This window comes from Canis lupus, chromosome 4 (genome assembly GCF_011100685.1).
Source record: "Canis lupus familiaris isolate Mischka breed German Shepherd chromosome 4, alternate assembly UU_Cfam_GSD_1.0, whole genome shotgun sequence".
NCBI classification, from domain to species: Eukaryota; Metazoa; Chordata; class Mammalia; order Carnivora; family Canidae; genus Canis; species Canis lupus.
Window position 1 is genome coordinate 21,578,514 of NC_049225.1, and position 24,545 is coordinate 21,603,058.

The 24,545-nt window shown below is 54.7% G+C and overlaps 1 protein-coding gene across 17 annotated transcripts in view; it reads left to right on the top strand.

Moving 5' to 3' along the window:
• Positions 1-24,545, top strand: part of COL13A1 (collagen type XIII alpha 1 chain) — a 148,649-nt gene that overhangs the window by 17,135 nt on the left and 106,969 nt on the right. For all 17 annotated transcript variants that reach the window (XM_038534174.1, XM_038534187.1, XM_038534171.1 and 14 more), the window contains exon 2: positions 141-213. In XM_038534174.1, the coding sequence (XP_038390102.1) occupies positions 141-213 (73 nt within the window). The remainder of the gene's footprint in view (positions 1-140; positions 214-24,545) is intronic.

Consider the following 24,545-nt stretch of genomic DNA (forward strand, 5'->3'; position numbering starts at 1 on the left):
GCCAGTCTTTGATCCAGAAACAGTCCCCCTGCCAGCCCCCAGGCAGCCCCCTCCCCCGCTCTGTCCCCACCACCCGCAGACCCTTCCCAGGGCTTGGCCTTACGATTCCATGACTCCTCTTCTCTGTCTCCTTTTTGCAGAAATGGAAGCTCCACTCTCGGAGGCGCAGGGAGGCCTTCCCGAAGACGTCTCCAGGATGTCACTGCCCGCCAGGTAAGGAGCCCTGCGAGTAGGTGCCTAGGATGGGGACACACACCAGAGACCCTCTTAGTGGGTGTGCTGTAGCCACCCCTGCTCAGAGCGCTGCTTCTCATGTGAAAGACGGGAATGACAAAATCTATGATGCTTACCTTCCCTCTACTAGTGGCTTGGCATGCCCACCCCCCCACTTGTCATTCACTCATTCAAGTATTCATTCATTTGTCAATTCTTCTATGAGGGTGTGTGCGCCAGGTTGTGAAATGGTATATGATGATGCGCATGGCCATGTTCAGAAAATCTTTAAGTATTATGTAGGGTTGAAGAAAATGTAAACCTGTAAGGGCAGGGACCTGGTTTCTCAAGTTTATTGTTGTGCCCCCCAACTCCCAACACATGGTAGGTGTTTAAAAGTGTTACACGGACAAATGGATTACTCCACCCTGTAAAACCTGCCTGCCCTAGCTAGATGGCTCAGGTGCTGTGCGTTCGCTGCATACACACACTCACGCGCAAGCTAAAGCTGCAAGGGGACGTGGGGGGTCATCTGGACTGAGATTCCACTTTGCCATGGACCAGATCACTAGTGAGGATGCCTGTTCGAGTACTTTCCTCTGCTTCTCACCCAGAGCTCCTGCTCTGTGCTGGGCGCCCTGCTGGGTGTTGGGTTCAACGGCACTGTCCACTGTTAATAATGGTGTCAAGTCATAGCTCGTGAGGACTTTTGTAGGTTGCTGACCATTATGGGTAACCTATGAGGCAAGTCTCCCTGTTCCCATGAGTAACTGGAATGAGTGGGCTGTCCTTCTTTGGGGGTGAGGAAGGAAGCTCCCAGAAAGGACTTGGGGAGGGGGGCACTTCGGAGTAATCACAGAGGGCCGCTGCCAACTCCAAGGAGGCCCCTTGAGAGCCTCTGTGGGCAGGGGACACTGGCAGGACACCCACAGGACCCTGGTGGTCCTCACCCAGGGTCCCCAGGCCAGGAATGGAAGCCAGTGGGTGGTGAGCATATGGGAAACAGAGGGCCCACATTCTCAGAAGAGTGAGGGAGCTGGGGTGGGAGTGACAGTTCAGGGTGCTGCCACGGGAAACAGTGGGGCCATGATGGGATTCTGCTGGCCCGTTGGGAGAGGGTCACCTGGGTTAATTAAAAGGGTGTCCGAGTCCTGGGAAGCTTCCTCCCTCCCTCGGGGCCCAGGAGATTGAGCCCTGGCATCTGGGAAAGCTTTTGGGAGAAGAATGCCGAGGTTAATGAGATGGGATGAGGGTGAGGGAAGGGTGGCGGGGCCTTGGCAGAGCACCTGCAGGATCAGGGCTTCTAGGGCAGCCCACGCCTCAGATAAGACCGCCCCATAGCTCTCAGCCAAACTGCCATTATCTTTTGCTCAAAGTCTAGAAGGTTGCTGAAGGGCAGGCCATTAGGAGCCGCAGAAAATAGAGGCTTGAGGTCCAGCTCTGATGTTTACCAGTGGTGTAGAATAATTAGGGAATGATGTAACCTGTCTGCCTCAGTTTCCTAGTGTGGAAAGGGGGAGATAATAGCCACCTTGCAGGTGTGGTGTGGAGATCCAGTGAGATAGTCATGGAAAGCACTTAGTACCATTCCTGATTCCTAGGAAGCGCTATTACCATTATTTCCTCACTTCCTCTTGTACTTAAGGATGTACAAAAATCCCGATCCAACACCACGTCCTGGCGTGCAGGACACGCATTTATGGCAGGGCAGAGGCTTGCCCTCTCCCTCTCCTTCCTGATTGGGCTTCACGTGTTCTGTCCCCCTTCCAAGTGGGTGTCTAACCAACAGGCGTCAAGTTTGCACTGAGGAGAGTCTGGCTCGGGTGGTCCTGGGAGGCTGGGGGCCGGGGAGGCATGTGGTGGAAAGGAGGATGTTTCCAAAGCTGCTTCATCTCCCTTCACTTCTAGAAGTCTGTGGGCAACCCAGGGGTCTGAGACAGGGAGGAGGAAGCCCTGAAGCCATGGTGTGCAGCTCAGAAGTGGTGGGAAGGAGGGATGCAGTGGGAAGGAGAAAAGACAACGCAGGTCCTCTGTGGGGAGGAGCCACCAGCGGGGACAGGACGCAGCTGGCAGGAGATGGGAGGAGAGAGCAAGGGCTCTGGGGAGGAGTGTCCCAGGTGTTAAAGAATCACCCAGAGGGCAGTTTGGCTCAAATGATAGATCAGCGCCAGGTGGGTAGCACCAGGAGAAGTTATTTTTTATTTTTTAAAGATTTTATTTATTTATTCATGAGAGACACACACAGAGAGAAACACAGGCAGAGGAAGAAGCAGGCTTCCCGCAGGGAGCCCAATGTGGGACTTGATCCCAGGACTCCAGGGTCACACCCTGAGCCAAAAGTGGACACTTGACCACTAAGCGACTCAGGTTTCCCAGCACCAGGAGAGTTTAATAAGAGAACCTAAAATTGAGACAAAAATCATAAGAAGTCTAAGATGCTCTCTCAGCTTTTTGGAGAGGCAGCAGGAAGGGTCTGGAAGGGCCACATAGAGGCATCTCAGACTATGGATGGAATCACGGAGTACAACACATCTGCTAGGACGGGCTAGGTCCTGTTGGGAGGGTCCCTGCACCTGCCCCTTCGGGCCAACCTGAGGGTTCTGGCCACCTTCTGCACTGAGGATGGCCCACCACGTGGCTGCACTTACGGCCACAGCCCCTAACCGAGTCCCTGATGTGTGCCAGGACCAGTACCGAGCACTTCATACTGATGGATGACCTTCCCCAGAACACTCCAAACAGGCAGAGTGGATTTTTGATGTTCTAAAATAGTTGCAAATCTCCAAACTCAGGAGTGGAAGGCCACTCTCATGCTTGGGCCTAAATGATGCACCTCAGATTATTTCCTTAAGGTCAGAGTTTATAAACCACTTTATGAACCACTTTGAGGTTCCTGATATTTGCAGAAGGGCTTATACAACTGGAGAGTGCTACCCACAAAGTCAGAGTATTATCATTTTTGTTTTGCCAGCATCTGATAACATAGTAGATGCTCAATGCATCTCTAATAAATTGCCATCAGTTATCATTGCCGAGCGACTGGATTCTTCCCCGGGTCCTCCGGCTGCCCTCTGGTTGGTTTCTGACACCTCCCCCGCCTTCACACACCACATACCCCACCCCACCCCACCCCAAGACTGCCCTGCATCTTGCCTGATGCCGAAGCCACCGCTGTTGGGACACAACACATAAACACACACTCTTTCTGCCGACCGTGGCCACTGGGATCCGAGCCTAGAATCTTGAGCCCATGCCTGCCCCCAGTCCGCCTCTGTGGCTGGCTTGGCTAAGGTGGAGCCCCGGGTGTGTTCTTCCTAGGGCAGCCTTGGGCCCCTGGATGGACTCCAGAGGGCTCGAGATACATAATCATGGGCAGAAAACCCACCTCCTTCCCTTCCTACTCTGACCTCGCCAGCATCCTCCCAGGATCCTCCCTGTCCCAAAATAGCCATGCACTAGCTTAGATCTGGCCGCTCCAGGGCCACAGGCACTGTTTCCCAGGGTTGTGATGGACTTGCAGGCCTGGGCCAGGATGCTGAAGGGTGGGCCTCACTAGGACAGTCGCAGCCACCAGAAGTTGGGAGGAGTGAACGTGGGCCCTTTGCAAAGCACACAGCCTGGTGGGACAGGAGGAGGGCCTTGGGCACAGAGATACACACCGTGAGACTTCCTGGGCCACTTGAGAAGAACACAAAGATTAGGGAAACTCCCATCCCAATCCCTAGTCTCAGTAACAAACGAGGCGGGGGACAGTGTAGGCTCCAGCCAGCAAGGAAGCAGCTCCTTCAGGCCCACCACCCTGGGGCTGGGCAGGGCGGGCAGCGTGAGGGCTTTCACACGAGAGGAGCCGGTGTGCTGAGCTGCTGGGGTAGGTGGTTCACACTCAGGGCCTCATCTCCGAGGGGAGAGAGTAGGCCAGAGTCATTAGTTGAGCACTAGGCCAAGAGGTTTGGACTGCGGAAGCAGGGCTGAGGGGTGCTATGGGGTGTGTGCGTTAGCACCTCAGCCAGGTCCGGCGGAGAGGATGGATGATCGGGAGAGAAGTTGCCCTCAGGCCTGCTTGTGGGAGAGACCGTGGCCATCCACTGTTTTACAGCGTGCTCGTGAGAGGTGTACAAATTGCCAGGGACCCCGGAGGAGCTTGGGCTCAGAGAGAACCTCACTGGGGCGGGGGGGGGGGGGAGCTGGATGTTGGCAGGAGGGCAGATGGCTAGAGATTCACCACCGTAACACCAGAGCTCCCAGTGAGAGACTCCGACAAGGCAGAGGGGAAATCTCGTCCTGAAGCAGGTCAGAGGACAGTGGTGCCGGGCTGGGAAGGCGGCCTTGCCATCCTCGTCATGTGGCACGACGCTGCCCATTGCCTTGTTCGCACCTCCCTTGTTCGCATGGAAGACGAAGAGGCTGGGGGGTTATATGCCCTTCAGAGCAAAACTAGCATGTTGGGAAAAGAAAATCCCGACATGCATCCCTTCTGCTCGTATGCCACTGGCCAGCCCTTAGTCCATGGTTCCCAGGTCCCAGGGGAGGCCAAGCAGAGGTTCTTCTGTGGGGCACAAGCCTCTTGCTGTGGGGGGGAGGGCAGCATGGAGGTCACTCCAGGCTGGGGCACCCGCGTGGACAGAAGCTCTGAGAACAAGAAAAAAGCAGAATGTTTGGGAATGGTAAGCCCTCGAAGGAAGCTGGAGCACAGGAGCCAAATCTGAAATGAGGGTGGGGAAAGTCAGCAAAGGGCGAGGCCGAGGAGCTCCACCTCCCCCCCCTCAGAGAGGGAAACGCTTTTCATCCTGAGGGTGCAGAGCCAGATGCTGAGCCTCCGTCCTGGCTCAGTGGAAGATGTGGTCATCGTGGGGGCAGGAATGGCGAGCACTAACACCTAGGCACTGGCTCTGTTACCCCTTGGGGGGTGATGTGGTGTCGGAGAAGATTGGCTGTGACTGACCCAACCTGTATCCTAGAGCAAATAACTAGCAATGATGCGGATGCGGAGGGTGGCTCGGCGGCAGAGAAGCCCCTTCCGGCGACGAAGGTTGGCGATTGGTGTTCAAGTCAGAGCTGCCTCCCTGGGCCTGGTTGTTTTCCACAGGTGCTAAGAGCTGGTGTCCACATGTTCCAAAACCCTTTCTCTGTCTAGCCTTGTCCTGTTTGCCCTGGTGGCAGACCCAACCCCCACCCCCACCAGTCTCGGGGCATTTTCGTGGGCAGGGACCCTGGCCGGAGCTTCCATCCTAGCCTGGGCCCCCCTCACCTCTCTTGGACCGCAGCAGAGCAGACCCACGGCCCCCCTCCCCTGTGGGTCTCCTCATTCGAGACTCAGCTAACCCAGAAAAGGGAGAGTTTAGACTAAACTGTCCTCAGGTGCCATTAACAGAGAAAAAGATTGCAGAGCTGATGGTTATATGAGGCTGAACATTTACACTAAAGAAATAACTGTTTTGGGGTAAACTCTGCTCTATATGCAAATAACTAATGGGTTAATTCTGAGTCATTCCTGGCTAATCCTCAGAGCACATCCCTGAGGGCCAGCCTGATAAGAGACCCTCCTGTTGGATTCCAGCTCCCCATTTCTGCTTCAGCCAGGCTTTTGTGCTGGGTCAGCTTCCTTCCCTCTCTGCCACCCCCACATCCTCCGGCCTTTGCAGTCCCGTCTCATGGCCCATCTGACCTCCCAGACACCCAGGCTCCAACCCAGTGGCAGCATCAATGCCTCCTTCTCCTTCCCCCACATGCTCCATCCTCACAGCATCCTATCAATTCCACTCAACTGCTCAAAAACCATCCATGGCTCCCTAGTGCTCACACACAGCCCCCCCGGTGATAAGGCCATTGTCTCTCAAGCCTAGGCTCCGACTGGTCTCCTATTATGCTGTACTCCTTTTCTTTTAGTTAAAACTGGACCACTCACCTGCCCTGCCCCTACACTAGTGTCTCACCCGTCCACATCCGCTCATGCTGTTCCGATGTCTTTGTTCTGTTTCTACCTGACAAACTCTTAACCCGTCCAGTTCTGCTACAGCATCCCTGAAGCTCCTTCCATCCTTCACTCCTACCAGAGCCTTGTCCCTTGGTTCTGCTATTTGGTTACCGTGCTAACATAATGCCTCGTGCACACTCAGTGTATAATCCAGGCTAAACCACCTACTGGGACAAGTAATTTGTCTGCAAATGGGAAGTGAAAACAGACCAGGATGTACACACCTGTGAAGGTTTCTCTTTGGCTGTGATCACTGACCAATCGATTTAGATTCTACAGGTGCTTGACAACAAAACTCAGCAAGGCTCTTCTATAGCAAGAGGAGCCTTTGCGGGTTTCCAGGCAGGGAGAAATTTCCCCACCTTTGAATCACACCAGGCAGCCTCTGCAACATCTCCCCCTACATGTGTCACAAGCCACCCATCCTCAAAGTGCACACAGCTGAAGCCAGCGTCTTTCTCCCAAACCTGGCCCGTAGCCAGCATTCCCAGTCCTGGGGAATGGCGCCACCGCCGCACAGGCCTAGCACCTAGGCTGGAGCCTGGGAATCAGCCCAGTCCCTGCCTTTTCCCTCATATCCCACCCACCACCAAGCCCCCTGATCCCACCCGCTGATTGCCTCCAGCCTCTCCACCCCACACACCTGTTTGAGCTGTCACCATCTCTCACCTTACTGCAGGAGCCCCTAACTGACCTCTTTGGATCCATCCCTTCTTCATCCAGAAGCCTGAATGGTCTTTGAAAAACAAATGCACAGCCCTGCTTAAAGCACTTCGTCCTTTTATTTGCCCTTAGATTGAAGGTCCCAATCCCTAATGTGGCCTGCTGCCCCCTCAGACCTCCCCTCCTGCCAGCATCCCTTCTGCATGCCCAGCAGTCTCCCAAGTGACACCCATGTGCTAGAGCCCAGGCGGTAGGTAAAGGGAGCCAGGAAGTTGTGCTTTAGAAATCAGCCAGCCAGTCAGTAAAGCTCAGACCCTGGACTGCAAGCGCAGGCCTTTGTGGCTCTGTTTCAGGAAAGCAAGCGGCTCGCCTGGTGGGAGGCTGGCTGTTACCTTACAGAGGTAAGGAAGGGGGGTGGGGGCACGGGGAGCCCGCATGGGAAGGGCCTCTGCTCCAGGGCTGCCCTCTCTGCCGCCTGGGGCATTCTCCAAAGTCCATTTCTTCCTTTTCCTCCCAAAAGCACTGCCAGATAGATCCCCAGCCCTCCTGGACAACACTGATAATGTGTTTCTCCTAGATCGGCTCTGATAAGGCTCCGCTGGGTGGTCGCTGGGATTTGCAGAGAAATAAAAATAAGGAAATGGAGGCTTCTGGAAAGGCAGTGTGCTGTGGCCAGAAGAGCTGTGGACCGGGAATCGGTCCCGGACCTGGAGGGAGTGTGAGCAGGTCACTGTCCTGTCCCTGGGCCTCAGTTTCCTCGCGTGTAAAGAGAGGTTTAATGACTTTGAGGAATAGTGGGGCAGTATTTGGCGAAGTGTGGGAGGGTCCCGACAGAGCCGCCTCTTCCGAAACACTCACTCGTGCATAAGGGAGGAAAGGGTGTTCCCTGGGGCACCATCCGCACTTTGGGGAAAGGGCAAAGAAAACCTAAATATTTGTCTGCAGCCGAGTGGAGACACATCATGGGATGTGAAACTGCGGTAGTTTCACCAATGAAATACCGCACACGGGGAGTGTGCATGAACTTGACATCCTGGCCAAGCCATAGCACAGATCAATCTCATCCTGTCGAGGGGAAAAAAGCAAATTGCAAGAGAAATATGTACAATATAATTCATCCCTATAAAGTCAAAAAAACATGTAAAAAAAAAAAAAAACCAACAGGCCACATTATTCAGGGCATATAGGGCTAAGTAAAAAGTGTACAGAGAAATGTGTGGGAGTGAGAAACATCACATTCTGGAGGGAGGAGGGACAAGGCGAGGCCAGGATCCCTGAGGGTCTGGCTATATTGGAGACTCTTTGTGATTTCTTTTTAAAGATTTTATTTATTTATTTAGCGAGTGTGCCCGAGTGGGGGAGGAGCAGGGGAGGGGGAGAAAGAATCTCAAGCAGACCCCTCCCCACGCTGAGTGCGGAGCCCAACCCTGGGTTCGATCTCACAATCCCGAGATCACCACCCAAGCTGAAATCAAGGGTCAGATGCTTAACCCACGGAGTCACCCAGGAGCCCCTGTATTGGTAACTTTTTTTTTTTTTTTTGTATTGGTAACTTTTGAGCTGGATGGTAGGTATGCCAGGTTGGTGCTATCTCTTGGTAACAGTTTCACTGAGATATCACTTGCATGTACAGTCTGTCCCTTTAAAGTGTACAATTCAGTGGTTTCCGATCTGCTCACAGAGCCGTGCAACCGTCACCACAATCAAGTTTAGAACATTTCATCACCCCAAAAGGAAACCACCACTTTTTAGCCATCACCCCTGTGTCCCTCCATAAACCCTCCCAGCCCCAGACGACCACTAACCTACTCTCTGGTTCTATGGATTTAGTGTAATGTTTTCAAGGTTCATCCAGGCTGTAACATGTATCAATCCTTCATGCCTTTTTATTTGCCCAATAAGACATCGTGTTTATAGCTCTTTGAGTGTCTGAAATATTTCAAGATAAAACATTATTTAATCATAAGGCTGAATAGAGGATGTTGTTGGATTAGAGGAAGTGGGAGGAGCCCTTCAGGCTGGGCTCTGTAACAAATTGGCATTCGTCACCAATAAGGATATGACACTGCTCGGGGCTGAGATCCCGTGTGTGGGGCCCTCTGCTACCTCCGGGCTGGCAGCAATAATGCCGGCCCTGCCAGGACCCACATCCACAAGGCCAAAGCCGGCTCAGCTGGACTCTGACACCCAATCCCCCTCGATGCTGTGCTGCCCCCTTTCCCCTCCTCTGCCCCGTTCTGTGTCACCACCTCCGAGACATCTCCCGGGACTCTCTCCGGCATGGCTGATGGCCTTGTCTTCTGAGCTTCCCCCAGAGCTGTGTTCTGACAGCTGTTTGGCCCCGTGGTGAAGGGGCAACGGGCAGCCCTGCTAGCCAGATCCTTCACTTGTGTATCTGCTCTGCTACTATAAACTGAATGTGCCTGAGCCCACCTGCTAGGCTGGAGAGGAAGGTTCCATGAAATAAGTTATGTGTCCGTTATACCTCGTCTTATCTCGTTCAGGATGGGCTTTTCCAACTCCGACCCCTGCACCGCGGGAAATGGTCTGGGCAGTGCTGTGCCATCAGTTGGGAGAAGCACTCATCCAGCTTCAGGAGCAGTGGTATCCAGGGCACCTGCCCGAGGAGGCAGGCTAACCCCCCTGCAGCTTTAAGCATGAGCTGACTTTCAGCAACCCTGGGTTCAAATCCCAGTAGTCCTCTTCTCCTCTGTATCAGTCATGGGACTATGGATGAGTTACTCTCTTCACCTCCATCTCATGTAACATGCTAGCATCCACCTTACGGGGCTCCATGCGGGACCTGACGCAAACTTGGCTCCAAGCAATTGTTAGCTGCCGTGATGAGGATGGTTGTGTCGGGTGGGAAAGGGTTCTGGTGAAATGAGGTCACGAGGAGAAGTTATGGTCTCCACGCAGCTGCATCCAACCACGTGAGGTCCTGGAGGAGAGTGCCACGTCATGCCACTGATCGTGGTGGGGAAACGTAGCTCAGGCTGCAGAAAGTGTCAGCTCACTCCTACCTTCCTCTCTGCCCTACTAGAGACAAAGTCCTTCCAACACTGAAAAACTCTGGATGCCTCTATCTGCAGGACACCATGCAATGCACAGCAAAGGACCCAAGATGGGTGAGCTGCAGGCCTGCCCCCACGCCTTGAGAGGTGACAATGGCCTTTCCAATGGGGCAGGAGCCCCTGGGTGTGAACCCCAGCTCTCCATGCCTAGCTCTTCAGCATTGAAAAAGCCACTAACCTCTCTGAGTTTCCATTAGCTCATCCCTTGCATATAAATAATGATCTCACAGGGTTACCGCAAGAGCGCTCGGTCAACTGTGGAGTCCTACACCATGAAAGATACAAGAGGAAAAGCAGCTAGGCTTGGCCACAGCACAGTTACTTAGCAGAATGTAGGCTGTGTGAGTGCTGGGGGCCACAGAGAGCCATGGACTGTGGCAGAGGGAGGGGTGATCACAAGTGGGGTGATAGTTGGCTCCTTTGACAGGGTGTTTGAGATCACTGCTGATACTGTGGGTCAGGGGACCTGGCAACTGCGGTTTATGAAGAGACTCACCCTCCCTGCATTCCACTGTCTCCAGCCACAGCCTGGAGTGGGAACCACCGGGCAATGGGACTTTTCTGAAAGGTCGTGTTCACACTTCTTACCCATATGGAGGCAGGCTGTCAGCTTCACTCTCTGTCCGGAGAGAGAAACAAGCCACACTTGTAGCAGCTGTGTTGCTTGGGATGTGGGTGACTCTGGAATTTTGCAAAAACTCCAAAGAATCAGGGACAGCTGTCTGGCAGGGGGGACTCCCAGGTAGGCAGCAGCACTCTCTGTGTGTGCATTTCTCCTTGTCTGTCTACTTCCCTATCTCAGAGAGATCAGCAGAGGAGATCAGGAGAAAGAAGAAACCATACTGCCCGAGGTCCCAGAGGGCCATCCACTCTTGTGATGATTCCGCATGTTTGTATCAGACGCTCAGCTGTCTTTTCCTTACAACCTGCCCTGTGAGGGAAGAAACTGTGGCCAGAGGAGTTAAGTGAACCCCCACCTTCCACCTCCTAACCCCAACCTAGCAGAGGCAGGCTACACCCCAGTGGCCAGACTTCTGGGCTGGCCATATACTCTTTACGAGCTCTAGGCTGCCGTGGGCTGCATCAGCAAGTGACCTTGACTCACAGACGGGTATCAGCCGCTCAGTGCCCTGGCAATACCAGGTGAATTACAGTCCCTCCTGTCCAGAGTCAGGTAAATGCTAAACGGAGTTGGAAAATGCAAAAGAAGGAGTGGTTACTTTTAAAAGGAGGAGTCAAGAAAGGCTTCACGGAAGAAGGAACATTTGAAGCAAGCCTTGAAAGACAAGTAGATTGTCAGTAAATAAAAACATAAATAAGACATTGTGCACTAAGGAAACAGGGTAGAAAAGGTGTCGAGACTTAAGGAACCGGCTTTTTCTCTCCCTCCCCACTCTGAATGATCCAGAATGATGGTAGCAAGCTCCCGTGGAGGAATGGAGTAAGAGATAAGGCTGAAAAGAAAAGTTGGGGTAGGGGAGGTAGCCACGGAGGGGGTTGGACATCACCCTGAAGATGCCGTGAGGGTGTCCAGGAAAGGATGTGACATGATCCAGCTGCGAAGCTGCAGCTGAGGATGAACTAGAGCCAAGGAAGGAGCCAGGAAGAGGCTGCATGGCCCCACTGAGAGAAGACATGGAGTGGCATGCGGAAGGGGCGAAGAGAGGGGGTAAAATCACAGTAGTAAAACACGCAAGTGTTGGCCACTTGTTAAATGGTGGGCAAGGGACAGTGCACGGCAGTGGCGAGCCCGTGGGCCCAGGTAACCACTGACGATCCTGCAGGTATTTACATTAGGAGAGAGCATCTTACCTCGTGCCTTAAACACAGTCCAAGCAGTCTGTGACATGGGGCTGTGGTCATCTCCAGTTCGAAGCTGAGGCCACTGAGGCTCCAATGTCTAGGGATCACACAGGTTCGGATGCAGGGAGACAGAGCCAGGCCTTCAGCCCAAGGCTTCTAATGGTAGTGCCTTTGCCCTAGGGACAGGGCAGAGGGCCGTCAGATAGAGACGAAGGATGCAGAGCTCTATTGTGGATCATCTGAGAGTGGGGTGGGGTGGGAGGGGAGGCAGGATGTCCCTGGGGAAGTGCTGAGGGCCCTGGGAGGGCTCGTCTCTTAGAGACAGTCGGGTAAGGAAACCTCTGATCCTTTAGCCTTAGAAAAAGGGCTTCATCTGGCTGGCTGCTGAGGTCACTGCTCAGGGCACAGAGAGGACGGGGCAGGTTTTGCTGGAGAGTCACTCGTCCCACACCAGCTCCAATTCCATGTGTGCCGTGGAGCTAAGGGCTTGTCTCAGGCTGCTAAGGGCAGAGGGGCTCCCTGCCTCAGACTCCATGGAGGATCCCCAGGTCTGGCCTCTGCCCACTATGACCCACAGGGTCCCAAGAGAAGACTCTACCATAGTGTCACTAAAGGAGTATCCATGCCACTTTATAGAAAGGGGACAGTAACCAGGAAGGCCTGTGACCCTTATAAGATAGGATATATAAGATAGGGCCTTATAAGGTAGGGCACGTGGATGCAGCCTTCAGTTCTTCTTTCTGGAGTTTCCGGGCAACCCTCTCCATCACTGACCAACCCCACACCTTGTCACACCCCAGCCAGCCTCTTACCTCAGTGACTCCCTGGCGAGTTCCTGTTCCACCATCAGGGCGGCCTAGATAGTAGCGTGATTGCCTGCCTTGAGCCTTGCATAAGTCACCTTCTCCTCCCCACACCTCTCTGATGTGAAGGCTCCCATGATCACATTTTCCGACACAGACCCTGAAGCACGGAGGGCTTCGTTCAAGGATACGGGGCCGGGAAGTGGCGGAGATGGCACTGAAATCCAAGCCCAAAACATCAGAAGATACATGCTTCTGATGCACGTCCTGCAGGGTACCCCCTCCAGCGAGCAGAGGGCTGCCCTGGGGCCCGGCAGGCAAGCAAGGCCTTGCTCGTCCAGGGAGGCAGTGCCAGATGAGGCTGGGGAGGATGCTCCTTAAAAGTGGCCACAGCACAGTGCCAGGCACTGTTGTAGGTACTGTTAGCGCCTTATCTCATTTAATCCTCACATGTACTCTATAGACAGATACTATGATTATCTTCATTTCGCATGTGAGAAAACTGAGGCCCAAAGATGGGTGCGATGTGGCCAAGGTCGCAGAGCTGGTATGTGCTGAAGCCGCAGCTCTCTCGCTCAGAGGGAACCAGGACCGTCAGAAGGCAGACTTGCTTTCTCTCTCTGTCTCCACGACTTTCAGTGACTCACTCAACAAACTGGTCTTGAGCACCGGCTCTAGCCCCCATCCTGTCCTCGGGAGACTAAGAAGAGCTCACAGTCCAGGTGAAGAGATGCAGGGGCTGAGCAGCAGCTACCACAGAGCCCCGGGGTGCAGCGGGGCAGGCCCCACAGGTGGTGGCAGGTGCATGCTTTGCGAGCCGTCCAGCGGCAGTCCTGGGCAGTCCTGGGCCGAGCCCTGGGATCCCAGCTCCTGCGAGGTGGGCCCGGGGCAAGGCAGACACCAAGGCAGGGACGCTGTGGAGACCCACACGGTTGTTGGTGGCCTGCACAGCTGGCATTTAACTGAAGGCCACTGGGGCTGGGTGAGAAGCAGGAGAGGCCCCCAGCACAGAAGGGAGCTGGCTGGGCGCGTGGGGCTGTGGCAGAGGTTGGTGGGGGCAGGGCAGACAAAGAAAAGGGAGAGGATTACAAAAGGATCAGACCCTCCAGAAGCTGAGTGGCAGGGGGGCTGGCCTGGGGCCTGCCTGTCATTCTTTCCAGCTCACTTCACAGACTTGTTTTCGGACTTCTTGCCATCCCCGCCAGCCCTGGGGGGTGTCTCCAGTGGGGCGGGGGTGCGGCTGAAAGAGCTGGAGGTGGCTGGGCAGGGCTGGGCTGGCGCATGCCGGGCCCCATCCTCTGGGAGGCCCTGAGGAGGCTCCTGGAGGCGGGGATGGGGGTCGAGCATGGGCAGAGGGCTCCAGCAAAGCCTGCCTGCCACTTCAGTCCACCCAAGTGGGGAGGAAATGCGATGAGCCAGCCTGGCGTGGAGCCCTAGAAAGATGCCCAGCAGGCATGGGTATATAAGTGGATGCTGGCTCTCCGCATAGTTATGCAAGTTGTCACAGCGGGCTGGCACACGGCGACAAGCTAGCAGGGAGGGCGAGGCAGGCCCCAGATATCCTGGGAGCAGCGTGTAGGGGGCAGAGTGGCTGTGTGTTCCGAGAGCCGCCCGCGTGTGGGCACAGAGGGCTGACCCGTCAGTCTGTGTCCCCAGGCTCCAGGGCACCCGGGCTCGAGGGCTTTGGCAACTGAAATCCCTCCCTCGTTGCCCTTTCAGCCTGGAACCTGGTGCCAGTCCCTCTCAAATGAAGAATTTCCGTTCCCACATGGTGCTCAGGAGTCTGGACGTGATGGTCTTACCCATTAATCACGCTGGCATTGGTTCGGACTGATGGGTCCCGCATTCTTATAGTTCCAGATACTTGACAACATCGGCCCTGGCGCTGCTGTTGTTTGCCAGTCGGCACTCAGAGGCAACGACCAGCACGCGGTGCTCTGTCTTTAGCTTAAGGAGGCGGGTGAGGAAGGGGTAGAGGATTCACCGGGCCGAAGGTGCCCTGCTTGTGAGACACCGCGCTGGAAGTCCACGGACACCTTTCTTTCATCGCTATTATGTTACTATTTTGAAGTTATGCACCCCTGTCTCCTAAAAGGGTAGCATTCTGGATAATTGAGTTTCCTTTCTGCTTAGTCAACGTGGTGTGTTTGATGCCCACTCGCCTACTTTTTTGTAGACACAGATCATTCGCTTCCCGTCTCCACTTCAGCTCTTTGTTTCTTCTCCACCAACCATGAGAGAGAACTTGACTTTGGAAAGTGTGCCCAACTCTAGAACACAGCTCCCAAGACTCGCAGTTATGATGTTGGCAGCTGCCAACGTGCTCCCCAATTTAGCTGAGGGAGAGGTAGGAGGAGCAAGCCCCGGCCTAGGGGAGGGGGAGCAAGGAGCCTTTCCTCTGGGGAGAGGGGTGGCCTAATTCTGCATCCAGACCAGGCCTCTGAGCAGGTGTGGAGGGGACTGAAAAGAAAGGGTTTGCCCCTGTCCCGTTCCACCCAAGGTGAGCTCCAACATCCTCTTGGTGTGGACTGGGCAGCTGTACAGGGGATGCAAGTGCCCCTTCAGGATGGAAAATCCATTGGTGTCCCCTTGTTCATTTGCAGTTGGACAAAAGGAGGCCCCCGAGAGGACAAAAAGAACTTGTCTTAACCTGCGCAGCCAGTTGGGGACTGGAGGCATCCTCCATTCCTGCTGGGCTTGTCCCACTGCATCCTGTCCCCCAGATGGTCCCCAGAGCCACTGCTGGGGTCACGGGGAGGCAGGGGTTTTTCAGAAAGGAAGGCAAGGCCAAGGGCTGTTCAACAGCGTGTGGCCAGTGTCAGCCAGCACCGCATCCTTGCACCTCCCGAGCCGAGGGCTCCAGCCAAACGGGGTGTCTGGTTCCGGATGCCAGCAGACAGCCTGTTCCTCCTGACAGAACAAGACATATCACCACATCCCCGAAACTGGCTGGCCCCTGCAGCCACCACCCCGCGCAACTATTTCTAGGAATGAAGTCAGGTCCAGCCTCCTCTGCTCTCCCTGGGGCGCCTTCTCACTCACCCTCCTACGGCCTCCGTGGCCTCCGCGGAGGGTAACTATCCCGGATGAGTCAGGATGAGGCCTGGCTCTCCCTTCTCTGTCCTCCACGCCCATCCCCCCCGTGGGGAGGACACTCAAGCGGTATAGTCCTGTTTCCATAGGGCGACAGACACACACTCAGGGAGGGAGGGAGGGAGGATGGAAGGAAGAAAGAGAGGAAGGAGAAAGGAAGAAAGGGAGGAAGGGGGAAGGGAGGGAGGGAAGGAAGGAGGAGGGATGGAAGGAAGGGGAGGAGGAAGGAGGGAAGGAAGGAAAAAGGGAGGAAGGAGAAAGGAAGGAGGGAAGGGAGGGGGAGGGAGGAAGGAGGGAGGGAAGAGGGGGAAAGAGAGAAAGAGAAAGGTAGAAAGGAAAGAGGGAAGGAAAGAAGGAGAGAGAAAGGAAGGCAGGAAGGCAGGAAGGAAGATACAGAGAAGGTTTTCTTATCCGGAGGAAGCCCAGGCTGGGAGCCCATTTCTGACATTCATTTGAGCAGCTCTGCAGTGGGGAGCATGTTCCTCGTAGCACTTGCCCACCGTAACACCCTCCCCGCCCCCATGGATGTGAGGAGTCACTTTGTTGGTAGCTCCAAGGCCTCCCAGCCCTCCTCCGTTCCTGGGTCCCCCTGGCCTCTGTCACCCAGCCAGCACACGAGCCTGGGGCCCTGTGGATGATTGTCCCTGGCCAGTCCACCCATGGTGCCCTGCGCAGAGCACGGTCTGCCCCTGCTCCAAGCCAACCAGCAGGCCCTTCCTCAGCTTGCAGGGGCGGGGGTGGGGGGCGCACAGGAAACACCAGTGGCCACACATCTTGTCTTGTCACCTCCCTGACTCTTGTTAGAGTGGGACAGGCCTAGACAAGATCTTGTGTGAGCTGGGGCTGTACAGATAGGCTCTAAAACCCAGAGAAGACGAGAGGTTCTTTCAGGGTCACCCAGCCGTTTCTGGAAGGGCCCTAAGCAGTGGCACGACTGTGTGCTGGGAAAGTGACTTAGGTTCTCAGAGCCTCAGCTTTCTCATCTGTAAGATGAGCACAATGACAACATTTACGTTGCACTGTTGTGGGCATTAAGGAAATGTGTGTAAAGCACTTGGTGCAGCGCCCGGCACAGGGGAGATGCCTAATAAATGCTGTTGAGCTGCTGTCACCCCGTGCTCCTGAACCCCAGCCCAGCATCCTTTTGACTGCTCACCTCACCTCTCCTCCCTAGTGCCCCGGGGACCAGACCGTCCAGTGGGCTGTGAGCAGGAGCCCCTCAGGGCTGCCTAGTGGCCGCAGCAAATGGGGGTGTCTCCACTGAGCCCCATGCTGTATACAGGGCACCCGAGCTCAGGTGGGCACAGCCCTTGGGAAAGGCTTGAGATCTGCATTGAGAGATGGGGGTGAGCCCTGGCTTTTGTGTGCACTGCGTGGCCCAGACTTTCTCTGCCTCAGCTCCTGCATCTGTAAAATGGGGCTATGACAACCTCACTGAGTAGCTGGGAGAGACCCATGAGTTCCTACCTGGGAAGATCCTTTGGAAGTTCTACAGTGCATTGCCATTTGCTGTGAACCCGCCGACTGCTGTTTTCACATTTACGTGAAGGTGGACAAGACCTGATCCCCTCCTTCTAGAAGCCCATCTCCTCACGGGGTCTCCAAGCAGCATCCACAGGAAACATTTCCCACTTAGATCCTGTAATTTGTACAGGCCAGCCGTAGGGTTTAGAAAGCCTGGTGGTCTTAGAAGCCTCCTGGGGAGAAGTGACCCCTTGATTCATTCATTCTCATGGACACACACCGTGCGAGGCTTTAGGGACACAAGGATCAACCCGACCGACAGCTCCTCCTGGAGCTTCTAGTCCAGTGGAAGAGATAGCCAATGAGAACATAAGGAAATAAATAAGAAAATATCATTGGTTGTTATGATGCAAGTGAATCAAGACATATTTTCTATAGGGTCTGGTCTGCAGGGAGCAGTCTATCTGTGTCAGAGGAGGCCCTCACAAGAAGGGGGTATTTGACCTGACAGGAGGGAACCAGTCATGCAAAGAGTTAACAAACTCTTGATTCAGAACTCAAAAAGTGCTTAGAACAGGCCTGGCATCAAATAAAGCACAATAAACGTGTCAATTGAATAAATTAATTAAATAGCTAAATCAGAGGATGGGGTGAGCGTTCTGAGAAGCGGGAACAGCATGTGCAAAGGCCCTGAGGTGGAGAAATGAGCTTGATGTGTCTAAAGAAGAGAAAAGTCAGAGTGGCCTGATGGAATGAGGGAAAAGGAGAGAGAAGACAGGGTGTTCAGAGGGGTCATGGGACCAGCCCACTGGCACTTTGCACGCCTCTGGCAGTGGGTTTGTAAATTTTACCCTCAATGAACCAGGAAGCTATTGGAGGGTTTTAAGAAGGGGAGCCACACACTCAGCTTTACATTTTACATTCCTCTTGGCCCTGGGGTAGAGAATGGATTAAAGAGGTGTAAAAGCAAGGGAGAGGAGAGCCCGTTGTGGGTGCCAGGTGAGAGGTGACAGAGGAGTTGTTTCGGAGATGATGCTGGCCCGCCTTGCTGCTGGGCTGCCTGTGGGGTGCCAGCGTGCAGCTGGGTCATGAAGGGCAATGAAGAGGGGCTGCAGCCCAAGGCACTGGGGGTGGGGACGGTGTCCTGGAGGGATGGGACAGGACTGGAAGAACAGGCGGGGTGGGCAGGACAGTGGGTGACATGGAAGGAGGGGTCCTGAAACTGACACGTCCCCCAGCAGTGGCAGCCCTTTGCCAGAGCGAGAAGTCAGTTGAACGGCCTAGTTTCACCTCTGGTTCATCAGGCTTGCCGGGCTTAGACCCCACAGAGGGGGCCTGGGTTTGTGGGGGGACTGGAAGAGACCAGTGGCCCGTCCTTACGGTTGTGGGAGTACAGCATGTTCACTGATGAGATGCAACGGCCCCAGAGTCAAAGATGTCCCGAGTTCCCCTTCCCACCGGGCAGCTCCTAGTGCGTTTCCTCCCCCACTGACTCCCGAAATACTAGGATCATGGGCCCCCCTTTGAAACTTGAGCGAGGTAAGTTTAGGACAGATTAGAGGAAGTCCTGCTTCTCACAATGACTCAGGAGCTCAGGGGACTGGTTACCCCATGAGGTGGTCCAGGCTGGGAATGTCACGGGATCCCAACGGGATCTGGGTAAAAAGACAAATTGGAGCCCTTACTGGCTCCTGAGAGGAGACCTGGGATCTGTGTGACCTTTATGTTGACGTCAGAGAGGAAACCAGTCCCCTGAGGCTCCTGCTGGCAGTGGACTCCGGAACCTTCCCAACCTAGCCCCATGGGCCTCATACCCCCGGGCGCCGGAGCTGGAGGGCCCCCGAAACCGCTCACTCAGTCTTCTCCTTTTACGCAGGACACTCGTCTGTCGCCCCCCTGCCTGAAACCCCACAGTGGCGCCGGCGCCTTCACAACAAAGTCTCACTGGGCCGCCTGGCCCCTTCTCTCCCCGCTGCCCCCCACCACTTCGTGCCCGGCTGCTGCTTGGCCCTCCTTGGGCTCTCTCACTGCCAGGCCTTTGCCCCTGCTCTGCCTTTGGCCGGCAGGTCCCCCCACATAACCTCATCCAGGGAAGCCCTCCCTGGGTCCCAGCCGTACACCCACCGAATGCCTCTACTAAGTGCTTGCGGGTCTTCCGGGCAAAGCCTTATGCTGCTGTGTCATCATGTCCTGTTTGCATGGCTGTCTCCCCTCTAGACAGTCATTCTGTGCCCTTCCCAGCACTTGGCATGGAGAAGATTCTCGACATGCCATCATTTAAGGTATCAGGCCCAGAGAACAGAATTGCCTTGCACAGAATCACAAAGCATCCTTTCATCCGTGTGCGCCTTCGTGCATTCCACTCATGCTGTTGAGCACTCACTCCATGCCAGGTCTTTGCTAGGTGCTGGGGACCCAAGGGTGAACAAGCCATGGCACCTGCCATGGAACTTAAGTTTTGTGAGGAAGGCAATTTCCATCAATTGCACTAGCAAATGTAAAATTGCAACGAGGACCAGCCCTACCAGAGGGATATACAGAGGTTTTCGTGAAAAACTGGAAAAATCCTTAATGGTCAGAGAGGTCTAAGAAGGCTCCCTCGAGGCAGTGATCCTTAAGGAGTAGAACTGACCGGGCAAAGAGGAACAGCTTATGCAAGGGCCCTGGGGTGAGAAGGAATATGGCAGGAATGAGGAACGGAAGGAAGAGCAGGGTGGCCAGAGCAGGGAGTTTGGGAGACAGAGAGGTATGAGACAGGTTTGGAAGGCCAGCGGTCGTCAGACTACACGGGGCTCTGCGGACTAGGTCAAGGTTTTGGTCTTTATCTTAAGAGCAACAGGGAGCAATGACGTGTAGTGAGCAGAACTGTGACCCGATCAGGCTGGTGTGAAAAGCTCCCTGGCTTCTGTGCAGAACAGAGATGAGAAGCCAGGTGTCCTTGTACCCAGTCCTCACGTGATGTGCATATTCTGAGGCCTCCCCCTGCCCCCAGGTCACTGCATCTCTAAGGGTGCATCCCACCTCCCCTACCCCCCATACCCACCCCCACAGCATTCATCTGTCCAGGATCACAGGGCACTAACATTGTCCCCACCCCAAACACGGGCTTTCGATGATGCCGTAGTCTTCTCTACATCCTTGTTTCCAGCAGTCAGGACAGGCTGTGGGTGCCCAGAGGCTGACCCCTAGGTGCTGCCACGGGCCAGTGGCAGTGGCAGTACCCACTGGGTGAGCACTGCTTCACTCTGGTTTGGTCCTCCGGGGAGCAGGGATCCCAGCCTCCTGCCACACCTGTTGGGCTTGACTGCATGAGACACGGGCCCAGCAGTGGCCCTCACGTGCTTCAGGTCTACAATTGTGGATGTTGGTACCAGGACCAAGCATGGGGACATCTTCCCTGTTGCCTGGGCCACAGAAATGCAGTGAGAGTAAACTGTTTATGTTCTCGGGCTGCAGAGCCTGTGGCCAAAAGCCTCTTGCAAAAAAGCTGTGCTTTTTGGGATGTCAGTGTGGGAGGATGTGGGATCTCCCTCCAGTAACCACTATCAGAGCAGGAAGGGGGCCCAGGGAGGGCCATAGTCTCACATCCTTTGGCCACACAACACAAAGTGTCCAAGGGCTGCAGAGGTCACCAGCCCGCAGTGGAGCTGGGGTGATGATGCTGACTCTTCCCCACTGCACCCGCAATCTAGGGATGAGGCAAGGAGTTGGAGTTACAGCACGGGGGTTGCCCATGTCTGGATGTCAGGGTCTGTGAGTCACCCCTTTATCATTCATCAGATGCAGACTCTTGGACAAATCACCTAACCTCTTGGGTCTTCCTTCATCTACATACACTCCCATGTCCATTATGACCACCACTGGCTACATAGGAGTCTATATTTAAGTTCATTCAAATTAAATAAAATTTAAAATTTAGTTCCTGGGTCACAACAGCCATATTTCAGGTACTTGCGTGGAAATGGTATTGAACTAGCACAGGCGTAGAACATTCCGTTACTGCAGAATGTTCTATTGGACAGCTTTGATCTGGAAAGACAATGAGAAAGAAGGCTCACTCTGCCGATCGGGACATGATTCCATGAGGCAATGGACGCACAGCCAGCCGCATGGCTCCGGGCATATAGTAAATGCTCAACTAATGTTTACTGGGATGAGATTGGTGGCTGTGCATTCACTTCCACACACACTCTCAGTGTCCTGCTGCTTCCACCAGGAGAGGTGCCTCCAATGAATAAAAACGTGCAGGAGCTAGGCGTCGGTAAACCCGGACTGCTTTGTCAGGAAAAAAAGTTGTGACCATCTACTCTGGGCCAGGCAACGTGGTAGGTCTGTGATGGATCCCAAACTTAAACAAGACACATGCTCATCCTCCAGGAGAGATGCCCACAAGGACATAGTGGCAATGCCCTGCGAAGGAAGAGGAGAACATCTTGCCTCAAGATCGGCCCCATGGCAAAGACAAGGCGGTCTGAACCTTGTGCTTTGGTCCTCATCTGTAAAATAGGGAAACAATAGTATTTGTTGGCTTGTTGCTCAGATTGAGTGAGTTAATGCATGTGGCGGGCTTGGCACGGTAGCAGACACAGAGGGAACGCTATAGAAGGGTCAGCTGTCAACGTTGGCTTGATGACAACAGAGATTGTCATTTTTGTCTTGGAGAAGAGAAGTGTTGGCCGACCTACCTGATCATTTGAGCAGGACTTAAAGGTTCTTACCTTAAAGGTGTTTGAGACCATAAAATACATATGTCAGGTGAATGCACACTGGAGAGACGGGTGCCCCACACTGTCAGTTACGGCCGTGCTGGGGAAGCAGGCGGATTCAGTCTCAGTTCCTGAGCGGGAGTGCTGGTTTTGTTCTGGAGGGCCTGGGTTCCATTTGGGGAATCCCAGGGGAGGTGACTTCATATGGGTTTTGAGAGATGAGTAGGAGTTTGTCGGAGAGGACTTCAAAGAGAACCATGTCACCTAATTAGTCATTTGATTCTCTGTCCCTCAGTTTCTTTATTTGCAAAATATGTTTGGTTGGATGATGCCTAAGATCCCTTCCTGAATAGCATCTTCTGATTTGTTCGGTGGAAGGCTTGGCACTTCTCTGGAGGTCCTCTCCTGGATGGTGGCAGCCTGGGGCGAGCCACAGGCACTCTCCCACCTCCCATAACTTCCGTATCTGGCGGTATACAGGCATCAGGGAGGATGGAGAAGTCACAGGAGGGTCAGTGTGGGCCTGAGTCGCAAAGGAAGTGGCTGGTGCAGAAGGGGCCACTGGCCAGGTCTCTGGGGCTCTGGCGGTGTCTAAGCCACCAGGCATCTCCAGCCTCCAGCTCCCCTCACCTTTCCTACATTCAGAGCCCAGGACAGAGTCCCTGATTTCTGTACCCTCAGTCCCAGAGGATCCGTGGGAAATGGATGGCCCACCTCCCCAGGCTCCTGAGACAGTCTGTTCTGTATCATGGCCAAGCTCGCTCCTACTCGCTCCTCAGGCCTGAGAGGACAAGTGCCATGCAAGGGGAGCTGTCTCGAAGCCTCACCCTGATTAGTTTGGGTCCCCCTAGGTTCTGGGCCTGGCATAGTGTCTGGCACGTAGCAGGCCCTCAGCACATGATAAGTGCTTCAGCTGAGAGCAAGGCTCTTGGTCCTCAGCACACGTGTCCCCCCAGCTGCAAGCAGGCCTTGAACATGAGCAAGAAATGAGGACACACATCTAACACCCCCAAGAGGCCACAAGCACTGTATAGAGATGGGGTAACAAGCCAGGGGGTGAGGAGCAGAGAAAGGGAGGAGAGAGAGTTCCAGGTCTCCTTGGGTGAGGCCCCACACCCCCTCAGGCCTCAGTTTCCCTACCTGTAGCATGCTCAGAGTGCCGCTGCGGCCTCGTCCTGTGCTGCCCTTCCCTGAGTCTGGGCCAGGGCCAGGGCTCTGGGCTCCCCTTAGCCATGCCCCGCTGGGACCCATGTGCTCTTCAAACTTCACGCTCTGTGACATCTCTCTGCCACCTCCTCTCTTCTCAAAATGTTCCCCTCTCTTCCAGGACCCTGTTTCTCCTTGGTTTGCTCGTACCTCCCTGCCTGGTCCCCTTTGCTACCTCCTCATCTCCTTGCAGTGTCGGGGCTCCTCAAGCCCACCCTGGCCCCCTAACCCCCCCCCCCCAGGGACCTCATTCACTCCAATGACTCCCTTTTCCGTGGGGGTCAGTGTTTCTCAAATGGCAAGTCACAGCCTATCAGCGTAAAATCAATTTAGGGGGTTGTGACCGGCATTTTTTTTTTTAATTAAATGAAATCAAATAAAGACAAGTGAAGTAGAAAATAATAAGTGCATCGCAGCTGGTAGAGGAACTACTGTTTCAGGAAGCTTTTTGCTTCTGCGGGTAACTGACCTTCTTATACTAGGTCAGTCGAAAATTTGGAAGCCACGAAGCCTTGGTCTCTGCTATCTCCCCAATCCACATCTTCACCCTGCTTTTCTTCCCTCCATCTGGATCTATATGTCCAGCCGCCTGCCCGCTGCCCGTCTCTCCTGGGATGGCCCCCCAGGGAGCTCGCAGTTACCAGGTCCAGAACCAAAGGCCCTTATTCTATCCTCCCCCTGAGTCAGCCCATCCGTCTTGTATCTCCAGCCTCGGGGAGAAGCAGCCCTCTCCACCCACCTCCAAGACTAGAAACTTGAGAGTCTCTGCAGCTTCCTCCCTGGCCCTCCCTGCTCTGTCCACCAGGTACCATGTCCCAGTGGACTCAGCCTCCTTGGCACTCCCCATGGCTGGCTGCCCCTCCCCACTTCCTGCCACCATCCTACTGCACCCTACCCTGGGCCCTTGTTGGGCTTCTTGCCACCACCTCCTAATCTCTGCCCCCTCCTCCGCTCTGGTCCCCTCCACCCACTCAACTTTGCAGCTAGAAAGGTCTCTCCAAACTGCAAACCCAAGCAAGACCTCCCTTTCTAAAGACACCAAACTCCCCTGGGGTGCTTCCATGATTTCACTTCTGGTTCAGTCCGGTCTTGGCCCGTGTTTCAGCCACGCCACACTCGACCTTCTGCAACCCACCAGCCTGCTTCACCCTTCTTCTCCCTCAGCCCACCCTCCTTCCCCAGCAGGAATCTGCTCAGGCCACCAGATCTTGAAGGCTCTTCCCGCCTCCTGCAGCTGGCCCCACACCCCTGCCTGGCACCCTCCTTGTCCCCTACATTTCAGCCTTCTTCCAAATCGATGCCAACATCCACCTGCAGCAGAATCACCCGCTCTGCTTACAAATGCAGATGCCCAGGTCCCACACCAGACCTGCAGCCTCAGAATCCCCTAGAAATCTGCATTTGGGTAAGCCTTCTGGGTCATCCTTCCCCTGTTGAACCCTGGAAAGCCCTATTATATATACATCTCATTTTCTCAAATTCTGTTTGCCCCTCTCTTTCCCCCGCACTGGACGGTGAGGTCCTGGGGCCAGGTCCCGAGGCAGGG